General features: G+C 55.7%; 10 protein-coding genes across 10 annotated transcripts; 5 read left to right on the plus strand and 5 right to left on the minus strand.

Annotated features, from left to right (window-relative positions):
- Positions 1-92: 92 nt before the first annotated feature.
- Positions 93-3,176, plus strand: M409DRAFT_17008 (uncharacterized protein; the record flags this gene model as incomplete). Its single annotated transcript, XM_033803861.1, has 1 exon — positions 93-3,176. One exon carries the CDS (start codon positions 93-95, stop codon positions 3,174-3,176), a length of 3,084 nt encoding a protein of 1,027 aa, XP_033673947.1.
- An 852-nt stretch (positions 3,177-4,028) lies between these two features.
- M409DRAFT_62683 (uncharacterized protein) lies at positions 4,029-5,159 on the plus strand (the record flags this gene model as incomplete). Its single annotated transcript, XM_033815277.1, has 3 exons — positions 4,029-4,188; positions 4,426-4,579; positions 4,742-5,159. The coding sequence occupies 3 exons, from the start codon at positions 4,029-4,031 to the stop codon at positions 5,157-5,159; spliced, it is 732 nt and encodes a 243-aa protein (XP_033673948.1).
- Positions 5,160-6,010: 851 nt separating this feature from the next.
- On the minus strand, positions 6,011-6,742 carry M409DRAFT_49558 (uncharacterized protein; the record flags this gene model as incomplete). Its single annotated transcript, XM_033811273.1, has 1 exon — positions 6,011-6,742. One exon carries the CDS (start codon positions 6,740-6,742, stop codon positions 6,011-6,013), a length of 732 nt encoding a protein of 243 aa, XP_033673949.1.
- Positions 6,743-7,266: 524 nt separating this feature from the next.
- On the minus strand, positions 7,267-8,691 carry M409DRAFT_17011 (uncharacterized protein; the record flags this gene model as incomplete). Its single annotated transcript, XM_033803862.1, has 1 exon — positions 7,267-8,691. One exon carries the CDS (start codon positions 8,689-8,691, stop codon positions 7,267-7,269), a length of 1,425 nt encoding a protein of 474 aa, XP_033673950.1.
- Positions 8,692-9,663: 972 nt separating this feature from the next.
- Positions 9,664-12,249, plus strand: M409DRAFT_62685 (uncharacterized protein; the record flags this gene model as incomplete). Its single annotated transcript, XM_033815278.1, has 2 exons — positions 9,664-10,413; positions 10,450-12,249. The coding sequence occupies 2 exons, from the start codon at positions 9,664-9,666 to the stop codon at positions 12,247-12,249; spliced, it is 2,550 nt and encodes an 849-aa protein (XP_033673951.1).
- Positions 12,250-12,667: 418 nt separating this feature from the next.
- M409DRAFT_17013 (uncharacterized protein) lies at positions 12,668-15,185 on the minus strand (the record flags this gene model as incomplete). Its single annotated transcript, XM_033803863.1, has 9 exons — positions 12,668-13,051; positions 13,111-13,183; positions 13,239-13,358; positions 13,413-13,960; positions 14,030-14,744; positions 14,805-14,888; positions 14,944-14,967; positions 15,021-15,038; positions 15,106-15,185. The coding sequence occupies 9 exons, from the start codon at positions 15,183-15,185 to the stop codon at positions 12,668-12,670; spliced, it is 2,046 nt and encodes a 681-aa protein (XP_033673952.1).
- Positions 15,186-15,693: 508 nt separating this feature from the next.
- Positions 15,694-16,764, minus strand: M409DRAFT_35519 (uncharacterized protein; the record flags this gene model as incomplete). Its single annotated transcript, XM_033810413.1, has 1 exon — positions 15,694-16,764. The coding sequence occupies one exon, from the start codon at positions 16,762-16,764 to the stop codon at positions 15,694-15,696; it is 1,071 nt and encodes a 356-aa protein (XP_033673953.1).
- A 644-nt stretch (positions 16,765-17,408) lies between these two features.
- Positions 17,409-18,245, minus strand: M409DRAFT_49562 (uncharacterized protein; the record flags this gene model as incomplete). The annotated part of the gene is made up of 2 exons (XM_033811274.1): positions 17,409-18,065; positions 18,117-18,245. 2 exons carry the CDS (start codon positions 18,243-18,245, stop codon positions 17,409-17,411), a joined length of 786 nt encoding a protein of 261 aa, XP_033673954.1.
- Positions 18,246-18,664: 419 nt separating this feature from the next.
- Positions 18,665-19,929, plus strand: M409DRAFT_62688 (uncharacterized protein; the record flags this gene model as incomplete). The annotated part of the gene is made up of 3 exons (XM_033815279.1): positions 18,665-18,718; positions 18,783-19,550; positions 19,603-19,929. 3 exons carry the CDS (start codon positions 18,665-18,667, stop codon positions 19,927-19,929), a joined length of 1,149 nt encoding a protein of 382 aa, XP_033673955.1.
- A 258-nt stretch (positions 19,930-20,187) lies between these two features.
- Positions 20,188-21,145, plus strand: M409DRAFT_17016 (uncharacterized protein; the record flags this gene model as incomplete). The annotated part of the gene is made up of 2 exons (XM_033803864.1): positions 20,188-20,506; positions 20,583-21,145. 2 exons carry the CDS (start codon positions 20,188-20,190, stop codon positions 21,143-21,145), a joined length of 882 nt encoding a protein of 293 aa, XP_033673956.1.
- Positions 21,146-22,154: the final 1,009 nt, after the last annotated feature.

Below are 22,154 nucleotides of genomic sequence, written 5' to 3' on the forward strand. Positions count from 1 at the left end.
ACCACCTGGAACGACGACGCCGACCTCCGCAGCCAACGACATGCCGTCTGCCGCCGCTCACTGAAGGCCGTTACCCAGAATCTGCGGGCAGGATGGAGCGAGCCATCTCCCCGTCGCCCAGCAGCAGCTTGGATGTCGGCAAGCCAAGTGCAGCAAACCCGCAGCAGCAGCAACAGCAGCGCAGCCTCGTCGCCGAACGCAGAGCGTCGTACCGCCTCTTTCCCATCGTCGAGCCAACGCCCCCCGCCAGTCCCGTCACTCTGCAAAGAGTCTCTCTTGGCAAAGCCGCCGGCAACCACCGACGCCGATCCTCATCATTGGACCACCACCATGTCGCCAAAGACCAGCCCAGTGCAGCAACCGGACACGCGACCTCGTGGGCCAGCGCGCTGCGATTTCGGGAAAACAGCAGCAGCAATAACAGTAGAAAGGGCAGCCTGCCCGACATCCTACCCCTGCGCGCCGTGAAAGCGTCGAGTGGTGATGTCTCCGCCAAGCTTCAGGCTTTGCCTCCTCGCCCCCATACCGCCGTGGACCGTGCTCTAGAAGGAAGCGTTGGTGGCCGTTCCAATAGCGTCACAGAGGCATCGACGCTGGGAGATTGTTCTGCTCCTACGGGGCTCGAGCAAGATAGAGAAAACCACGCTGTCGCCGGCCGCGGTCTTGGTGTCAACTTTCCTCACACCCCTGCTCTTCAACCAGGGCGCCGCGTGCGATCGAGACCAAACCTACGCATTGCCGTCTCCGCGGATCACGACCACGACGAGCAGCGCCCACCGCCCCCTCCAAAGTCTCCGCGGCACGCACGTGACGGGTCCGACGAGTCGCAACAACAACATACTACTCCGGAAAGACATCACGCGATCAGCAACACTGCTCATGTCCGAGACGATTCCGACACTCCCAGCACCCCATCCGTCGCCCAGAAACAGGCCCTCGTCTCCCTCAGTCCTACGCTCAAAGTCCGCGAGTTCACGGTTTCGCCGGTTGCTCGCGGACGAACTGTCCGGAAGGAAACCCCAACGAAGATGCACGAGCTCTTGCCCAGTGACTTCTTGGAGGATAAGCCATTGCCACCGGTCATTGGTGATACATTGCAGCCGCCATCGAGCAAGTTCAAGGACCAGACAGCACGTCCAGTCACGAGTGAAGGGACAAACGATGCGTCGACTGTTTGGCCCGGCGGTTCCATACCTCCACCGCAACGACAACCGCCCTCCAGACCTACCGAGACCCGACCGGCGGATCAAAACAGTAATCGATGGAGTCGCATGATGAAGTCAAGCGCAAAGAGCAAAAGCACCCAGGACCTTCACACCCGTTCGATCAGTCCCGAAGTCCACCCACTCGCCTCGCATCCGGTCAAGTCAGACTGGAGCGACCTGCCTTCGTTTGCATCGCGCCCAGTCCAGCGGAGCACAACACCTGAGCCTCAGGCCACGCGATCTGATGACGCTGACATCACCAGGACTGTGCCGTCAAGGATACACCTCACAAGCCGGAACAAGTCGTCAGGTAGCGTGGAACAAGCAACGACGGACTACATGCCACCCGAATCACTTTCCAAAGCCGGCCTTGCGCTTGCCGTGGCGGGGGCGAATGTCGCGGCTCTGCGAAACTCGAATGCTTCTGCTGGAAGTTCTGGCGCCGACCACAGGAGTAGATCGTCAGGTTCTGACATTGGCACGCTCAGCAGACATCCTTCCGATGGCCTTTCTAGGAGACCATCCAGTCCAGGTGCAACAGACCCGGTCGAGACATTGAAGGATCTGAGCGAGCAAGTGGAAGCACTGCACGCACGTTACACTGGCCTAAAGGCTGAGCGACAAAAAATCTCGGCCTCCATCATTGCAAGTCTTAAAGACCAGAAATTTGGACCAGAATCTGCCAACCTCATTCTTGACGAGCAGTTGTCCCTGGCAGCGGTCAGCTCCTCGATTGACATTTGCTTTGCCAAGTTGAAATCGCTGGAATGCAGGAAGGAAGACGCTATTGCAGCACTGATCGCCAGAACAACACAGGCACAGAAGAGCCCGACTGAAAACATCTCGGCAATGATTGCGTCAATGGCATTGACTCGAAAAGCATCGCTGGCGCCATCCGACTCTGGAAGCCGATTTGCTCCCACTGGACGCTCCACGCCTGATCTAGTGGATAGTTTTAGCTCTAATCGCTTGACGCAACCCAGTACTCGAACTTTCTCCTACGGAAGCGAACCGGAAACTCTGGACTATCGCATGTCATCGTTATCACGCAAGCACTCGAATGGAGGTGAAAGCATTGTGTATGCAGAGGGCGTGGAGCGACAAACACCAGCGACCATACCTGAAGATTCAGAGAGTCCCAGATCGCAGCGCGTCTCAAGGATCCACGAGACAGCCAGTGATCTGAACCAGAGGACTTCTGATGTATCAGCATTGAGCCCTGTGCTTGAAGGCCACCCGCGACGTTCACTGTCGGAAGCAGCTCTTCATTCCGTTGACGAGAAGGAACGAGTAGAGCTTGTGCAAAGCTCATCATCTGCCACTCCTCGTGATCCCTCACCCACGTCGGAGAGATCGATGTCACCGGATGAGTTGCTCGATGAGCGCCCCAAGAAGATCCGCGTAAACGGCTCCAAGGCGGCGAAGATTCTGGGGCTACTTGGAAACTCCGCAGACGGCAAGGACTCGCCGTTGATCAGACTTCCAGATGAGAAGAAGGCTCCTGTGAAGGTGTCGGAGGTTGAAGTTGAACTGTACGACTCCTCAAAGTTGGAAAGTCTTGACGACACCAACGCCTCTCTCCTCTCTGTCCGCACCAAAGACACTGAAGGCTCTATAATTACCACGGACACGCAGGCGTCGTCCGAGCCGCAGAACCTCGAAGACCAACTCAAGTCATTCCCTCGACCAAATCCCAACACACTCTCCACCCACTCGTCGGACATGTCGGACGGACGACGCGACACGGGTGGCTCATTCCTCACCAACGGTTCATCGGCAGAATCTTCCTGCGAGCCAGACGAAGCCGAGCCTCCACCTTTGAACACAACACGCCTAGGCAGAGGCGAGAAACTTTTATCGACCAACAAGCCGATGACCGACATGAGGAAACGTGACCCTTCAGCACATACCATCCAGGTGTATCTGGAGCATGACGAACTTTTGGATTACTACAACCGCATGAGACGCTGAGATACCCCCCCCCCCCCCCCAAACATTTACTACTACTACAACAACAACCAAAACCTGCATCAGCAGATTTCCCTTGACTTTGTAAAATTAGCAACGTGTGAAAAGAAGAAAAGGCGTTTGTGTATCATAGCGAAAAGGGCGAAAAGGCAGCCATATGACGATATGTAACGATTTTTGGTGGAGAACAAGATGTGTATGAATAGGAGGATGTGGAATGGAAGACAGCGAACAGCCTCTTCTTGCGAAAGAAATCGCGTCTGCGATGTTTTCCAATACTCTACCGACTGTCCCGTCTCATACCATGCCAAAGTAAGTAGTAGTAATGACAGGATTGAGGCTCTGTCTACGGACGCAATTCGCCGTGCAGACGTACGGTACCCTTAAGCCCGGCAGCCAAGGGAGTCCAGCAACTGTACGACGAATGTGCGGAGGCTGTGTGAGTGAGATCGATCGCCGCGCCCAAATCACTTCAATTAAAGTTCAAACATCGTTCACCTTCCTTCTCCAGAGAAATGCATGACGTCTCGCACACGAATCTCGATTCCTCATACAGATTTGCATTTGCCTACCTTGCAGTGTCTAATAACGTGTCAAGGTGGAAGAGAGAAGGAGCAAATCTTCTCGGCATATTCATTCGTCGTCCCACGCATCACGCGACCGTCGTGCGACCGACCAAAACGCCAACCTCCCCCTAACAAGCCGAAGCGAACCCCAATTCCAAAAAGCATATTCCCCGACCGCCCACTTCCAGCCCACACCACCCACCTTGTCTTACGCAGACGCCTCAATCGCGAATCCGACACATTTCGTAATAATTCTGGATACCGGCTGTCTGTCCTTACTGGCGATGCGATGACGCTGCACCTGAACTTCCCCCACCACCGCCACCACCACGCCAGCAGCAGCAGCAATGCGACCGAGCAAGCACACGAAGTGCGCGAAGCGCGGAGGTTTTTGAAAGAGCGCGTGCGCAATGATTGGGAGTATCCTACGCTGCCCGCGTGGCGGTCGAGTGGGCGGGAGATGAGGAAGAAGAAGGGTCAGGCGGACGATGAGGAGGAGGATTTCGAAGATCGTGTTGCGGGGTTCAGGTTTCATGTACCTGGGGAGTTGGAGAGGGAGAGGGGGGTGCTGGGGTTGGAGTTTGAGCCGGTGGAGTGGAGGGAGAGGGTGTACTCGAGTAATGAGGATGAGGAGGAGGAGGAGGACGATGTGGAGGGGGAGATGGGCAAGGTTGCGAAGAGTGCAGGTGGGAGCACGTACAAGTTCGAGGCGCCGGATAGTGTAGGGACGCAGCTGAGCGAGCGGAGGGTGAAGAAGAAGCGGAAGAGGTTCGTAGCGCTGGAGCGCGAGATGGAGTGGAATGACGGGTTGGCGCATTGGATGCGGAGGCGGGATGCGTGGTGTTGTGCGCGGACGGCGACGCAGGTGAATTCCGCTGGCGAGGATATGAGCACCAGCGAGACGCTCCAGGCTACCGACTCGGCCTCTGCATCCTCCAGCAGCCCTCGCTCCTCGACATCCTCCTCCTTTCCCCAACAATCTACGTCCACCCCGGGATCCAGCCCATCTACTACCCCCGACCTCGCCGCCATCAGCACCACCACCTCAACACCAACAACCACAACGCAAATAATCCTCTCCCCCACCGAACTCCTCCTCCCCATCGCCCCACCCCTCCTCCCCAACCACCCCGTCCGCCGCAAAATCACCCCCAACATGTACCCGGAGATCTACACCAAAATCATTCTGCAATCGCGCACGCCCTCGGTGCCCATCAACCTCCGGACGTTGGTGCACGCTCTGGTGCAAGGCTGGAAGACGGATGGCGAGTGGCCGCCGAAAGCCGCGCCGCTGGAGAAGAGTATTGGGAGGAAGAGGGGCAGTCATTCGAGTGGGTTGAGGGAGGGGGTCAAGGCTGTTGGGAGGGTTTTGAGGCTTACGGGGACGGGGACGGGGGAGGTGGGGAGGGGGGAGTCGTGAGGAAAGGCAAGTGGTTTTGGTTGGGGTTTTGTATTGGTTTTGGTGGGGTTGGTGGGGTTGGTGTTTTTAATGTGAAGGGTGCATAGCGGTGTGCATGAAACTGAAGTTTGACGATAATGATGGAGGCGGGCCGTGTACATGAACGAAGGACAGTTTCAAGTGTATTTCTGGATTTTTTCCATGAAGAAGCGAATGCTCCCCAAAATGGCCCATGGATTCCGCAGGCGTTGTTCTTTCTTTCTTGTTCCTCTCCATTGCTAACATGAAAGCATGAAAGGACAAGACCGTTTCCCCCGCCGATCGATGCCAAGGACACGGAAACAAAACGTAACATGTGATTGTGCGCTAATTAATTGGTGGCGTTTGGGACGTTGAGGGTGAGCTTACTGAGACCTTACCTTACCTTACTTCACGTCTTGTTGGAGAAACCTGTATAATAGCGCCGTTACTCTTTCATTGTGGTCCTCTGCTGGAGATGAGTGTTGTCGTTGCTCGTCCTCTGTAACGAGTGTATATGGGCGTTGAAACGTCGAGGAAATCCGAAACCAGGCTTATCAAGGTATAGGAGTTGTTGAAGTGAGGTGTTTCGATGAGTCTGGGTTTTATGAAGTTTTATTTTTCTACACGCAATGGATTAGGGAGATTGGGAGGAACAGAGCTGAAGATGAGAAAGAACGAAAGAAGAGAGAGCGGTTGTGAGAGTTTTAATGAGGGAAAACCTTTTCAAAAATACCTACCCCGAAGATATGACCAGTATCCATCACCAAGAATGCCCTCCAAATCCTTACCTTTTCACAGATACCAACCCGAACGAAACCGATCAGTAGCAAACAAGGGGAAAAGGGGAAGACTTACCTCGCCGTCCTCCTCGGCGCCGTCACACCACCATCAACTCTCCAACTACTCGTCGCCGTCGCCGTCGTCGTCGTACCAACCGACTCCCTCATAACAACCTCCGAATAAGCCCCACAAACCCCCGTACACCAGCCCCAAACCTTGTTCTTCCAACCCACACCCTCCGTGGCGGATCTCGTCTGAGCTGGGGGAGGAGGAGGAGCGAGCAAATCCCGCATCTCAATCTCCTCATACGGCGTCGATGAAGCTGTGAGGGAGGGGGTGGTGTGTGCGCGGACGGGCGTGCTAGGCGGAGGAGGGGGCGTTAGTGCAAGGTCGAAGGAGTTGGAATAGCCTTGTTGTTGGCGTTGCTGCTCCGAGGCGAGTTGGTTGGCGCGGTGGAGGACGAAGTCGAAGCTATTCACACGGGTCAGTTGTGGTCGTGATGGTGACTGTTGTTGGAGTTCAGCGGTGACGTCGAGGTCATCATCGATGTCCAGATCGATGTCGGTCATTGATGGGTCTGTTGGGGAGGTCACCTGAACCTGTGAGTTTTGTTGTTGTTGATCAGTACCGAAACCCGCCATCTCGTTCTCCGTAGTTTGGTTGTACATTATTGTGCGCCAGCTGGCCTCGTGGAACAGCTCTCTCGGGACTGCCTGCGGGCCGAGGGAGGTGGTGGAGGAGGACGTGTCCATGGTGTAGGGGTTGCCTGTGAGGTGGGTGTACGTCTCGGCGTCCATGGTCATGTCGAAGTGTTCGATGAAGCGGGGCTGGCGCATTCGTGGGGGGAGGTTGAGAGGGTTGTTGGTACTGATGGGGAGGAAAGAAAGGAAGGAAGGGGATGCTATTGGGGGTTATATATCTTGATTGATCAAAGCCGTTGTGTGTTGGGACAAAGCCTTTGAGGATGTCAAAGGAGCAACAGACCAGGACAAAGAAGCGTCCCAATGCCATTGTCAATGATTTGTCTTGAGGACGTCTCACCTTCGTGATGTCTGTCCGCATTGTGGACCTTTGAGAAAAGTGATCATGCTCGATTCGAATCCGTCTTCGTTGAAAACACCGCTATGCAATCCTCCAGACCTGCGCCAGCAAATAGATACAATAGCGGGTATCATGTATGTGAACAGTCCTCTACCCAGTGGCTATAACATACATTTCTTTTCGCCGCCACGAACGCCAGGCTGCATCTTTCGACGAGCTCACAAATGCCAGTTTCCATCTATCAATGTCGATTATCGCTCTCAATTGAGGGTGTTCGCAATGTCGACTATCGCTTTCGGTTGAGGGTATTCGGTTTCGGTTGCTTCACGGTAATGGTGTCACTCTCATCACCGTCCGACTCGTCCTCCTCCTCGTCTTCTTCCTCTTCGCTCTCAGCTTCTTCATTTGAGCTCTCTTCTTCGTCGTTGTCAGAACCTTCTTCGGCTTCGATATCGAGCATGCCATCAAGGTCGGCGTCGTCTTCATCGTCAGAACTATCATTCTCCGCATCACCGCCGAGTCCGTTGGGAAGAATGTCCATCTCCTCATCTTGACCCTGATCGATATCAAGCCTGCCACCCTGCTTCGCCTTTTGCTTCCGAGGTTGATCAATTTCGTCACCTTCATCCGCCGCATCATCGCTGTCTGATGAATCGTGGTCCTCTCCTTCAATGTACAAGACGCCATTCGGATCATCCAGATCCTCAGCGTTCGCAACCCGCGAGTCCGCCTGCATGTCGCGACGGAAGTCTAGCTGTGCATGGAGTAGATCGAGCTTGCCTTTGAGGTGTAGTAAAGGCTGTAGGCCTGCCGCTCGCTGCCGTACGACTTGAGCCAACGCCTTGACCTTGGTCATCAATTCTGGCTGGTTGGCGAGATAGCCACCGTGAGCGACGAGCGACCACTGCACCCAGACCAAAAGGTTTCCAGTCCTGCCAGGCTTGCGATGTATCTTCTCTGCTATTCTCTCGAGCAGGATGGCGATTTCGTGCGACTTTTGTCGGGCGATCGTGCGTCTTATCGTGCTTGGGTCGGTCTCGGCAAAACAGCTTTCGAGCAAATCCTTGTCGTTGGTCTTCAGGGCTTGTGTAAGGACGGTACCAAGTGAATGTCCAGCTGAGGCCCCTGACATGGGTACAAGGCCGCGGGAATCTTGGTCGGCAGCATCTTGCAGTGCCTTTCCAACGTCAATGGGGTCAGGGTGGCGCGCCTGTAACAGATCTCCAAAGGTAGGCTCGTCCTGCTGGTCTCCTCCGTCTGCGTCCTCCATGTCGGCATCGTCCACTGCTGCATCATCCTCTTCTTCCACATGACCGTTCGCAGTAGGCATGGGTTCTTGTGCCGCAGCATCCTCCTCCTCCTCATCATCATCATCCTCCTCCTCCAGCTCGCTCGACTCTTCCTCTCCGCTGGTAATGTCGATGACTTCGGGCACTATCTTCTGCTTCTTATGACTTCCATTGTCCTCATCGATACTCGTTGCCACTGCCGCATTCGACTCGTCCACCCGTGTGGACTTTGATCGTGGAGTGCCATTAGTGAGTTTGGCCTCGATCTTCTTCCCGGCTCTGGCGTCTTCGTCGACGAGGAATCCAAGGCCCGACTGGGCCGGCACGTGAGTGGACTTGAGGCGTTTGGAAGCGGGCAGCGGAGAAGCAGAAGCTTGGTGCGACTCCGCCTGCCGCCTCTTTGACCGCTTTGCGGTGCTCATGACGACGGCATGGCGCGGATCAGACAGACGGAAATGCTGGCGGCGGTGTCAGATGCGAAGGGGAGGTGAGGTCGTTTGCGTCGTGGGATGGCGTCAATGAAGCTCGAATTTCTCGTCTCAAAGTTTTCGGATCGATGCGCGCTAACGGAGTTAGTGCGTGGTTCCACACGGCTTGGCATGTTTTGACGGTCATCAAACGGCGTCACCATTTCAGCGATTGCGCTCTATATACAGCGGGAAGGTGCGAGTTGGAGCGTGAGGGCATGCGACGGAGATGATGTCGCGCCTTCCTGGGGCGATGTGTGATGCACAGAGCGAGTGCGTCGCGGTTGCCTCATCGCTGGAGATGAGAAAGGGGGCAGGCGCTGGCGGCCAATCAGAAGCCGTTGAAGTTTGAGAAAGCACGGGCGCGCCTGGCGGGATCGCTCTTAAAGGTGGTCGTCGTCCTCGAATTCTGTCGTCCGCAAAACACTCTTGCTGCTGATTACCCCGCCACCCACCCAGCCAGCACCGCACCTCTCGCCTTAGCGCCACCTTTCCGACCGACCTTTCTGCTGCTGGCTCGTGACGATAATTCCTTTGGCCCTCTGCTTATTTGCGGCCTGCATGACACGCCTGCCAAAAATCACCACCACCGCAACCCAGAGCCGCGTGCTCGGTCGCTTTCACTAGCCGACCGCTGTTTCCAGTCGCTTCGCGCGCACCCACGCCGCATCACTGCTGTCGCCTTCACGCGACTCCGTTGTTGCCACTTGTCGCCGCTGCGTGCTGCGCTGCGACTTCTTAAAGCGCCGCGCACCCTGGACCGTCGCTCTGCGCGTCATCTTGTTTCCGGTCCGTGCACACGCTAAGGCCGAAGCATAACAATTTCTGCCTCTTCATACGGAACCTCTTCTTAAAACAATCCCCCGCAAACCAGTCGGTCACGTGCCACACCACTCTCGCTGCACGTGCATCTTTTTACACCACCAAATGGCCGATATCGACTCCAAACCACCCGTCCTCGACCTTCCTGCTCTGCACGGCGACCAAGACGACCATGCTACCGCCGCCACCAACGACCTCTCCAACAACACTGGCGCCTTTGCCGAGAATGCTGCAGTTTCAGGCATCACACCTGTCGCCGACTACATCCCCAAAGATGCGACCACATCCCATCCAACTCCGCCCCCGGACGAACCACTCGCCACTTCTGAAGCCAACGTCGACGTTGACATGAAAGCAGATGAAGTGCCCAAGGTCGAGTCGGTGTCGGAACCCCAGTCGGCGGTGTCAGAGCCTGCTGTTGCACCAGTCTTCTCATCAACTGACTCAAGTCTGGTGCGGCCGCGCGAAGATGACGATGACGGAGACGACGATGAGCGAGCGGCGAAGCGCAGCAGGGTTGACGGCGATTTGGATCAGGATCAGGATGTGACATTACCTGACGCTCCACCGGTGGACTCAGTTGTGTCTGCGCCACCGCAACCTGAGGCCGATCCACCTGTTACTACCACTGCCGACATCTCTCAAGCGCCCGAAGTTGCTGCTGCGGCACCTACAGCGCCGGAAGCAAGCCCTGATCCGCAGAGAGCACCGTCAGAGGACCCTCCTGCTGCTGATGTCGACGCGCCTACCACTAACGAACTATCTGATGATCCCACTTCTGTCCCTGCCGCTGCTCAAAGCGCAGATGAACCTCCGGCGCCTTTACCCAACGGCGAGAGTGCATCACAGCCACCGGTGCAAGCAGAGAATGGAGAGGTTGCTGCCTCAAAGCCGCCTGAGGCCGAAGCAAAGCCTGAGGATGCGAAGCCTGTACAGGCTCCAGCGCAAGATGCTGCTCAACCTGCAGCGCCATCAAATCCCACCTACAGCAAAGAGCCTCTGACGCAACCACAGATACGGTATCTTGTGGATAAGCTCAAGAATATGAAGAAGACCAAGCACGCTAGTAGCTTCCTCTTCCCCGTCGATTATGTGGCTCTCAATATCCCCACTTACCCCGATGTCATCAAGAATCCCATGGATCTCAGCACTCTGGAAAATAAGTTGAAGACTCTCAAGTACGGCTCGGTCCAAGACTTTGCTGACGACTTCGATCTCATCATCCAAAACTCGCGCACATTCAACGGAGACGCTCACCCTGTCACTGTGGCCGGATTTTCGATGCAAGCGTACATGCGCAAGATACTCGAGACCATCCCTAGCGCCAATCAGGTCGTGCTTCAGAAGCCGCAACCCAAGAAGGCGTCCCCGAAGCCACAACCCCGTCGAGAGTCCCGAGCTGTAACCCAGCCCACGGCTCCTCCAGCTGCTGCTGCACCTGCACCAGCGGCGACTTCTGTCGAATCCTTCGCTCTCCAGCCAGATGGCACTCCACAGATACGTCGCGACTCCACGATCAACCGTCCAGCCCGCACCATCAAGCCACCGCCCGCGCGAGAGTTGACCTATTCGAAGCCAAAGAGAAAGGAGCACCAACTTGAACTCAAATTCTGCGAACACGTCTTGTTTGAGGTCAAATCACCCAAGTACGGCTCGCTCAACTCGGTCTTCATGCATCCTGTCGACCCGGTCGCGCTGAACATTCCTCACTATCGTCAAATCGTGAAGCAACCGATGGATCTGTCGACCATGACTCAGAAGTTGAAGCAAGGCCAATATGGCAAAGCCTCTGAATTTAAGAAAGACTTCGAGCTCATGATCAACAACTGCCTGGTCTTCAATCCTCATGGCAATCCAGTCCGCGACATGGGCGTCCAATTCAAGCGCGAGTTCGAGGCATTGTGGCAGACCAAGGAGAAGTGGGAGAAGGCACGCAAAGCTGAGCTGCAGCGTGGAACGTCTGCATCTGCCGACGAATACAGCGGCGATGAGGAAGAAGAGGAAGAGGAAGAGGGTGAGGAGGACAAGTCTAGCACCATTGCCGCGTTGCAGAAGCAACTGCAGCAGATCCAAGGCGCTCTGGCAGAGATGAACCAGCCTGCCAAGAAGAAGACCTCGAAGAACCCCAAGACCAAGACGACGAAGAAGTCCCTTGGTGGCGGCGCTCCACCTCCCAACAAGAAGCCGGTACCCAAGCCAAAGGCGCCGAAGAAGCCAAAGCAAGTCACGTACGAGGAGAAGCAAGAAATCTCCGACGCAGTTGGCCGGATGAGCGAGGATCAGGTTAGCAAGCTGACCAAGATCATCACCGACAACTGCCAGAAGTACGCGGACCAGGAAGAGATGGAGCTCGAGATCGACGACTTGCCAAACGACGTGCAGGCCATGCTCTTGACGTATGTCCGTTCGTTGTTTGGCAAGCCCAGCAGAGCCGTTCGTGCCGACTCTCCTGATGATGCCGCTGCCCTGGACGATGACGACTTCGAGCCCACCGAGCGCGGCGGTCGTCGTGGCGGCGGCGGTGCCGGCAACAAGCGCAAGAAGCACAAGCCTATGCACAAGGAGGAGCAGCAGAAGGCTATCAACGACATCAAGAACAAGCTCGCCCAGTTCCAGAACGCTACCAGCGCCTCTCCCAGCCAGCAAGAGGAATCTTCTGGTGACGAGAGTGAAGAGAGTGAGGAGGAGTAGATCAGAGCAGGTTGGCTCGTGTAACGATTGAGGAATTTGTGTTTTCAATGAGATGTTTTTCAGCGGGAGAAAAGGAGCATTGAGCGTTTTGTTGTTGTTGTAGAAATACTTAGGTAGTAGTTTCACTGGCTGGAGGGGCTTGTGGAAGAGAGTAGAGTAGCTGACTTTTTTTGACAATCCACTCTGGATAGCAGTCTTCAATCGAGACTGCTTGTTTGTACGAATGATACCCCATTACGCAGATGGTGGGTGCAAGGTAGGCTTGTTCTTATTCCATTTCACTCCACTACGATCCATTTCGATCTCAAGCATCGTCTTCCTTCCCCTTCCATCACACCGCCCTTCTTCGGCGATAGCCTCACATTGTCTTGCCATCATTCAATCCCATCAATCCCATCATATCAAACATCACATCCCATCAAACCACAAAATTCTCCCTCTCCTCCCACCCCCACGCAGCCTTCAAATTCGCAATCGCCACCCCAGTGGGCCACGCATGCATCTGATCGCACTGATCCAACACATACAACAACGCCTCCTGCTCGCGGCGCTCGACGAACCTCTCCCCCGCCATGCTCGCCGCCATAGAAGCATACGTGAACGCCGGGGCGTTGCCCGGGTTCGAGAGCGACATGCCGCAGAGGACGCGGACGTGGTGCCGGATCTGGGCGTCGGTTTTGCGCAGGGCGGCGGTGCGGCCGGGACCTAGGCGCGGGATCGAGGGGTTGTGAGATGTTAGGAGGATTTGTGAGAGGTGGTAGTGTTGGATGCCGGTGGCGTGGGTGTCGGAGGCGTACCAGATCTGTGGAGAGAGGGTCAGGGGATGGGGGACAGGGTGGGAGGGGAGGGGATGGTGCTTACTTCGGGGAAGACTTCGGCGTCTGTTGGGTCGCTGTGGAAGATGGGGGTGAAAGATGCCGGTTTGCTGTCGTGCCTGGTGGAGATCAGTCAGCATCAGGCTGTAGGAGCGAGAGGGAGGCAGTCCGTACCATTGCTGGACCTGTTCGACGAGGTACCGATACGTCGCCAACGACTGGGCTTGAGAATCCTGCGACTCGCTGAAACAGTATCTTATGACATCCGCACAGAGGACGACCATTCGACAGGCCCTACTCGAAGATCAGTCCTGTCATCCCGGAGAAGCACGACGAGATTGGACATACCAGATATGATCCTCCGCCGCCTCAAACGACCGATCAACATTACAGTGCTCCAACGCCGGCAGAACCGGCCTCTGATTCACAAACGCCACATAGACTTCCTGCCTCAACCCGACCCAAAAAGCCGCCTGTCTCAACCCGCCCGTCACAGCAGCCCTCTCCTGCGCCGCAATGAATGCCTGCGCCCCGAGCAGATGACTATGCTGATCCGCCGGCTGCTGCCCGGAAATCGGAACTTCAAACTCCTCCAGATGTCGCAGAATGATCGTGGACGCGAGGAGGTTCTCGTCCAGAATCGCGGCGGTGTCGTCGAGCATGGGGATGAGGTGTTTGAGGCATTCTTGGTGGTATTTGTTGGAGATGAGGGGGTCGTATTGGCCGATGCGGGAGAGGTGGCGGGCGGAGAGGGCGAAGATGGCGTTCATGAGAGTCGGGCAGATTGCGGCTCTTTGGGGCACGACGGAGCGGAAGTGTTGAAGGGGGTCGGTGAGGTCGAAGTTGCGGGAGAGGGTTTCGACGAAGTAGCGGAGGAGGTTGGCTTCTTCTTTGTCCTGTGGGTAAGTGTTAGAACGTGCAAGCTAATGAATAGAATAAGAGATGAGCTGGCTTGAATGACCAACCTTCAAAGGCCAGATGGGAGTCTCCAAGTAAATTCGTGATAACGACTGAGACACAGTAGTCTCCAGCCCCGGGAAAGAAGAAAGATCAATCTCCGAATTCGATGCCACATTGTCGATAGTCGCAGAGGGAGTCCACCCCGTATGCCACGAGTCTGCCGGTGACTGAGCAAGTAGATTCCCTGGGCTCCCAGAAGTCGCAGAGCTCTGGTACGAACTCTCGAAAGTCAACCGCCGTCGTTTCGGTAGGGACTGGCCAGCGGGAGACGTTGCTGATGGGATTCTATCTGAGTATGGATGGCTGTCTGCGGGCGATTGGCTTGGATAGCTGTGTTTCTCGGGCGAGGTTTGGGGCTGTGAAGTGACCTCGCTCTCTGGCCATGGGTACTGCGGTGCTTCTGGGCGTTGTAGCACTGGGAACTGTTGGCTCGTCGTTGCAGGTGAGTCGCTTGGAAGCGAAGACTGCTCTTGCGTGGCCTGGGATGTGCTCTCTTTCCGACTTCTTTGCTTCGATGGCTGCTGAATCGATGGAGCATTGTCCGGCCATCGGCAAGGTGTTGGATACGGATTGTCCTCGTCAGGATTATGGTCGTAAATATTGACAAGCTCCGGCGTCTCATCCAGAAACGTAAGATTCTTCGCAATCTTCACCCAGGTTTGCTTATTGCTAAAGTCGTACTCGGTCTTCGCCAGGCCAGAGTCCTTGAGATTGGCGACACTTCGCACGAGTTAGTGGACGGTACAGCATTGAGTCGTTGGTGGCGATGGCGATCATCACCTTGGATTTGCTCCATGACGAAAGCGAATGTTGTATCCTCTGACGCACTCGATGCCAGACTTCTCGCAGCGGGCACAGGCAGGTCTTCGAGAAAGGTCAGCATTGGAAAGTAACCCATTGGGGAGGACAAAGTACTCACCTCCGCTCGTCACACTTCAGATGTCTTCATCAATCAGTATGGAACTCAACCAAGTCAAAGGAACAAAAGAAACGAACCTCTGTCGACAATTCTGACTACACACAACAAACAGTCAGAAAACAACGTTCTCCAACCAATAACCACAACCACATTACTACCCACCAACCAGTCTTCGTCCTCTGCGTCTGTGCAGTCGCAGTCGCAGTAGTCACCGTCTCCGAACCCGACTTTCCTGGCGACATAACTCAACCTAGACAGCAGCCATGGTGGCAAGACATCTCACACGACAGAAGGCAGCAAGGGCCGGGGCGGGACATATCACCTCCATCGGCATTTGGAGGCAAGTCGAGGGCAAGTCCTTGTGGCGGCGGGAAGATGGGTACATGCGTAGCTGCGGGGGTGCCGCGTGCTTGGAAGTGAGAGCTTGTGCTTGTGGGAAAGGTTAGGTTGAGCTGGGGTGTGTGGGGACGGCACATTGTCGGGCAGGTGGTGAGGGGAGATGGGTGAGATGCGGGTTGGCTGGGATTGGGAAGCCGTGATGGGGGAGATCTGGAGGGAAATGTGGCGGTTGTCATGTGCTTGGGTCTGTGCTGAGGGCGCCTAGAAAGGCGAGACCAGAACAACTGAGGTGAGGATGTAGGCGTGTGCATTACATTCTGGTTCATATAGGTATAGTATAGGCTTTATATCCATTTATTGCGCTGTCCAGAACAACTCGAACGCTGACAATTCGTAACTTTTCAAAGTCCTCTAAAGACGTGCCTTCTCCTCCACGATCTCCTCGCCAATTTCATTGAAATCGATCTTCTTGCCCGTGCGAAGCGATTTCTGAAGAGCGTCGCCAATCTTCAGAGCCGAGATAGCACCAGAGAGCTGGAACGGTGGCTTCTTGCCATCCAAGATGCACTCGGTGAACTCGTTTGACTCGGTCACGAAGGCCTGCTCGAAGCGGTCGTAGTAGGTCTGGGGGACGTCGCGATGGATACCAGTGGCTTCGTGCATCTCGACGAGGTTTTTCTGTGGGTTGCCGTTGACGACGATCTTGCCGTGTGTACCGATGATCTCGGTGGTGTCGGTCTGGCCAGCTGCCATCATTCGGGAGCTGTAGAAGTAGGCAATCTTGCCACCCCAGAACTCAACAACACCGATGCCGTTGTCCACATCGCCGTACTTCTTCAGATCTGCTAAGCGAGCGTTGATGCCCAAAGCAGTCACGCTCTTGAGAACGCTATCCTGGCCAAAGTACCACAGAGCAAGATCGATGTCATGGATATTGGCGTCAACGAAAATGCCACCGCTGAACTTCGCGTACTGAACAAAGTAGTCGTCGTTCCTGTGCTTGTCACAAGTCTGGCTTCGAATGATAGAGACACGGCCAATATCGCCAGATTCAACCCGGTTGGCTGCGTCCCTGTAGCTGGCATCGAATCGTCGCGAGAAGCCGCACATGACAGTCAACTGTGGCTTTTGGCGAGCGGCCTTGAGAACACCCTCGCAGATCTCCAAGCTGGTAGAAAGAGGTTTCTCGCACAGGACGTGCTTGTCTGCTGCGATGGCGCGGATTGACTGAGGAGCGTGCTCGGTGGTAATGCCAGCCACCACCACGGCCTCGAGGCCTTCGTGCTTGAGCATCTCATCGAAGTCGTTGTAGATCTTGACGCCGAACGGCTCGAGGCGCTGCTTGGCCCAAGCCAAAGCCTTTGGGTCTGGATCGCATGCAGCGACGAGCTCGGCGCGAGGAGTGCGGTCGAGGAAATGAAGGGCGTGGCGAGCGCCCATGCGGCCGAGGCCAGAGACAGCGACTTGAAGCTTGCGGACCATGTTGACTGCTGTGGTGTAAGATGAAGAGGAGGAAATGATTGGGTCTCTCTCTAGCTTTTTGAAGCTGAAATGGCTGGCGGTGGGGAGGAATCGGTCGCGCAGAAAGACCGGAATACGCGGAGATGGAGAAACGATGATGATGAAAAAGCTGAACAGAAGAAGGGACTGACCTTTTTATTTCCTCGACACCTTGACGCGCCCACGCGTTGCACGATGGAGAGCGTAATGCAGTGCTAGAGAGGGTAATGCATGACCAGCGAAAAGGTGCTCCAGCTGTGGTGGGAATTGAGTTCCTCGATGGCCTGTTGCTCAGATGGCGGGCGCGGGAGGAGTTGCCGCCGAGACGTGGCTGGGGCAAGACTATCCTTGAGGAGCTATACGGACTATCCGCGCCGACGAGAGATGGCGGCCGGAGGTGAATGGGGTTAAACTGGCTGTGCGGTATTGCTGGAATAGGGAGACAAGACCGCTTTACAGTGGAATAGCCTGGGAAAGGCAGCGATCAGGCTGGCAGCTTTTCATTGCTCGCCTCTAAAACATTCAACCGGGTATCTCGTACCGACGGGATTCAAATTCCGATACAAACTCAATCGTTGAACGACCTGGTCACGACAACACGTGTCTATCATTCTCTATTGTTTACACTACCTGGCCATCCATCCTCCATCGACCGTGAGAATCTCACCAGTAACATAGCCACTCGCCCGACTCGCCAGATATACCACGCTGCCCTTGAAGTCCTCCGCCGAGCCCCATCGCCCCGCTGGAATGCGCTCCAGGATCGATGCCGCCCTCTTCTCGTCCGCCAACAACGCCTCGTTCATATCGGTCGCGATATAGCCTGGAGCAATGGCATTCACCGTGATGCCCTTGTCCGCCCATTGATTCGACAGCGCCTTGGTCAGCTGGCCAACACCTCCCTTGGAAGCCGCGTACGCCGGCACGTTGATCCCTCCTTGGAATGTCAATAGACTTCCAATGTTGATGATGCTGCCTCTTCGTCCGTATTTATCCGCATCTCGAGAGAGCATGTGCGCGCCAACATCTCGGCAGAGAGTAAACACAGCGTTCAGGTTGACCTGCAACACCTCGTTCCAGTCGTCGTCCGGGAATTCGTGTGCAGGATGCCGTTTTTGGATACCACCGCAGTTGAGGAGAATGTGCACCTTGTGGCCATCGCTCAGGACTTTGGGCAAGAGTGCTTTCATCGAGTCGTTCGAGGCGAGGTCTGCGGTGTATATGTGGGCTTTTCGTCCCAGCTTCTCGATTGCTTGCTTGGTTTCTTGATTTGAGTCATTTCGCTGTCTCTTGTTAGCACAACTTCAGCATGCATGGTCTGGCTCATCTCGTACCTGTACCAGCAAGACGTTTGCTCCTGCTTCTGCCAATGCTATCGCCATTGCTTGCCCAATGCCTCGCGTTCCCCCCGTCACCAAAGCTGTCTGCCCTTCCAGGCTGAAAAGTTGCTGTACCGTCGCCATCTCTGCTGCTTTCTCTCTCTCTTTCTCTCTCAATGCCTCTACCGCACGCGCAGAAGTCCAGCAATCTTATGAACAGATCGCGAAAATTGGTCGTGCTTCTAGTGAGACATCATGCTCCCATCTGCGAGCGCCGCGACTTCGTCCCATTCAATTGCCGGCATCGACTTTTCCCCTCCGCTCAAACGCCGACCCCCACCAAACCCCTCCAATCGCGTCCCCCAAATCAATATAGCCTCCAGTCGGAAAAGCAGATGCGTAGGAAATAGACGGATAATAACGGCCGGTCAATGCTGTGAGAAGAGATCAGAAGGCAATCGGTACAGTGGACACTTTTTCTTCCATACCATTCCAACTGCTCCAAAGCAAAAGAGCGACCTGCGAGACAGACATCAAGGTGCAACAGCTTCCCTCTGCTCATCATGGCTACTGAAATCCACGCCTCGGTCCTACATGCGGCCAAAGACCTTCGCGTAGTACGTCTCCTACCTAACATGCCGACTCGATAGCATGAAATAGTAACTAAAAGGACATTCATAGGAAACCCGCACCGTATCCCCACCCGCCGCCGACGAAGTCCAAATCCACATCGCCTCCACCGGCCTCTGCGGCAGCGACCTGCACTACTACTCGCATTTCCGCAACGGCGACATCCTCGTCCGCGAACCCCTCAGTCTCGGCCACGAATCCGCGGGCATCGTCACCGCCGTAGGATCCTCCGTTTCAAACTTCCAGCCAGGTGACAAAGTCGCCCTCGAAGTTGGTCTTCCCTGTGAACAATGCCAGCGGTGCAAGCAGGGACGGTACAACATCTGCAAAGATGTGAGATTCCGGAGTAGTGGGAAGTGTTTCCCGCATTTCCAGGGCACGTTGCAGGAGAGGGTGAATCATCCGGCGAAGTGGGTGTACAAGTTGCCCGAGGAGTTGAGTATGGATGTTGGGGCACTGTTGGAGCCTTTGGGCGTTGCTTTGCATGCTTTCAGACGGAGCCTTATGCCTGAAAATGCGACTGTGGTCGTGTTTGGCGCGGGAGCTGTGGGGTTGCTATGTGCTGCTGCGGCGAAGTTGAGGGGCGCTGGGAAGGTGGTTATTGCGGATATCGATGCTGGGAGATTGGACTTTGCGGTGCAGAATGGTTTTGCGCATGCCAGTTATACTGTGCCGATGAGGCGGGGGAAGGATATTGACGAGAGTTTGCAAATCGCCAAGGAGACGGCGGAGGAGATTGGGAAGGTTGATGGGGTAGGTGAGGTGGATGTGGTGTTCGAGTGTACCGGAGTGCCATCCTGTGTACAGGCTGGCATCTACGTAAGTCGAAAAAGCTCAGTTTATAGTCCCTCCAGCTGACAGTCTACTACAGGCAACAAGACCAGGCGGCCGCATCATGCTCGTAGGCATGGGCCATCCCATCCAGACTCTCCCCCTTGGAGCCGCAGCCTTGCGAGAAGTCGACATCGTCGGCGTCTTCAGATACGCCAACACCTACCAAGAAAGCATCGACATCGTCCTCCAAGCCCAGAAATCCTCCGAAGGACCTGACTTCTCGAAGCTCATAACGCATCGTTTCGCTGGCTTCGAAGACGCCGTCAAGGCCTTTGAGATGGCGAGTAAAACGAAGGATGCGGACGGCAAGCTTGTGCTGAAGGTGGTTATCGATAGTAGTGAAGACGCAAAGGCGAGGCTGTAGATGTTCGTACCTTCACCGGTGGATTCATGCAAGGCGACGAAATAGGAAGGAGCGACGTCGAGCAGATTTTACACTTCACAGCCGCTTCGAAGGATTCGCCCATACTATTTCTGTCGAGATTTGCAACGCTCAGGCGCCAACTCAGGTAGCACAGCAGGACACAATGGCATGTGGGGGCCATATAGCAGCTACATCCCGTCCTTCAGCCTTTCTCCCCTCTTCACTTCACCTCGCAGTGCGCGAAGTCGCCCATACACAATGCTCCTCGTCCTAACGACCCTCGCTGTCGCAGCCGTGTCGCTCGCCGAATACCAAGAATTTTTCTTCACAGCCAACGGCACCTGTCCCGGACTCGCCTGGGGGTGCGTCGCGGACGGCGTGCTCGCCGCTTGCGCGTACGACAGCACCGTAGACAAAAACTACTGTTGCGGCGGCGCCGCGCAGGGAACGTGTCGAGTCTCCGCCCCGGATTGCTTGGGGGGTGATGGCGGGCCCTCGTCGACGCAGCAGCTGTGCAGTGTTGGGGACACGAACTGGTGCTGTTTGAAGGATACGGAGGCTTGTACGCCTAAGCAAGGTGAGGAGATCGCATGCGTCATGGAGAGAGAGAGAGAGGAAGACAGACAGCTGATGTGATCTGTGATTTTGAACAGGACAAATCAACGTCTGCATCGCCACGCAGCCCGATACGATTGCCAATGTCAGCCAGGAAGTTTTGAATGAGACGTTTTCTTCGCTGTCCTCTGCCGCGCCGACGGCGACGACGTTCTCGTTCGATGCGGTGGCGCTTGCTGCTGCGGCGGTTTCTACGAGTTCGTCGTCGACGGTCACATCCTCTCCGTTACCGTCAGACTCGTCTTCAAGTTCTTCGACTTCCAGTCCGAGCCCAACACCCTCCAGCAGCTCCTCCTCCAATTCCCTCTCCGGCGGCGCAATCGCCGGCATAGTCGTTGGCTGTGTCGTCGGTATCGCCGCGGTCCTCATCATTGCATTCCTGATCTTTCGTTGCCGGCGTAACAACAACAGCAGAAGTCCCGCGAACGAGACAGGTTATACGAGCGTGCCTACGCAGTCGATGGAGAAGAGAGAGATGGGTACGGACGGGAGATTCGAGCTTTTCTCCCAAAAACCTGCAGCGGCAGAATTGGAGGGCACGCATGAGCCGAGAGAGTTACCTGGTGGGAGGGGGATAGCGAGCGAGTTGCCTGCGCATTGATTGATTTGGCGTTTTACAAGATTACGATACCCATGGGACGCATTACATTCATCATCTAGTCATCGACAATAACAAACATTCCCAAAACGCCGCGCTACCTTTTTTCCAAAAACACACAACCACTACGCCGCAACAATCTTCCCACCCTGACACGTCGTCCCAGCAGCCACACTCCCCATCCTCACCCACCCGCCGTGATCACAAACCATAAACCCCTGGCCCCCATCGACACACTGCAAACTCCCATCAACACTACAATCGCCATCCGGCCTTGCTCTCACAATCCTATCATCCCGATACTGCCCACCCGCCACATTGCCCTGCTGCGCGTACTGCTCCGTCTGGCTGTTGTCAGGCGATAGGGAAGTCAAGCACTCCATGCCGGCGGCGACCTGGCGTTCGGAGACGTAGACCCAGGTTTGCGAGGAGCTGACGCTGCCGTCGTTGTAGTTGCAGGTTTTGCAGGTCGTGGCGCTGGTGCAGATGAAGGAGCCGGGGACGCAGGGGAGGTAGCGGGTTAGGTCGCCGGTGGCGTAGGGTGGGCGGTTGTTGTTGTTGTCGCCGCTGCCGCCGTTGCTTGGTGATGGAGTTGGGGGTTTGGTGGATGATGGTGGAGGGTTGGGCTTGGTTGATGGTGGAGGAGGGCTGGGTTTGGTCGTGGAGGTGATGATCCTTGAAGATCTGGTCGTTGGTATGTTGGTCGGTGTCGGTTGTGCTACGCATTGCCACACACAAGTGCCAACCAGTTCGCAGCCGTATCCTGCAGCGCATGGGCATACGGCAGCCGTTCCTGTGCAGGCGGATGGTGGTGCGGAGGTTATGTATGTGGCTGGGCGGCTGGTAGTTGTCGGAGATGGCGAGACGAAGACCGTGACAGTGCTGGTACAGTCGAGAGTGAGGGTGGTGGTCGAGGAGAAGAGATCTTGGGAAACGGCCAGCTTTGGCGGGAAGTCGGCTGCTTTTGCCAGTGGTTGCGGCAGTGCAGCAGAGTGTCCTGCCGCAAAGTGAT

This window comes from Zasmidium cellare (genome assembly GCF_010093935.1).
Source record: "Zasmidium cellare ATCC 36951 unplaced genomic scaffold M409scaffold_2, whole genome shotgun sequence".
In the NCBI taxonomy this organism is placed as follows: domain Eukaryota; kingdom Fungi; phylum Ascomycota; class Dothideomycetes; order Mycosphaerellales; family Mycosphaerellaceae; genus Zasmidium; species Zasmidium cellare.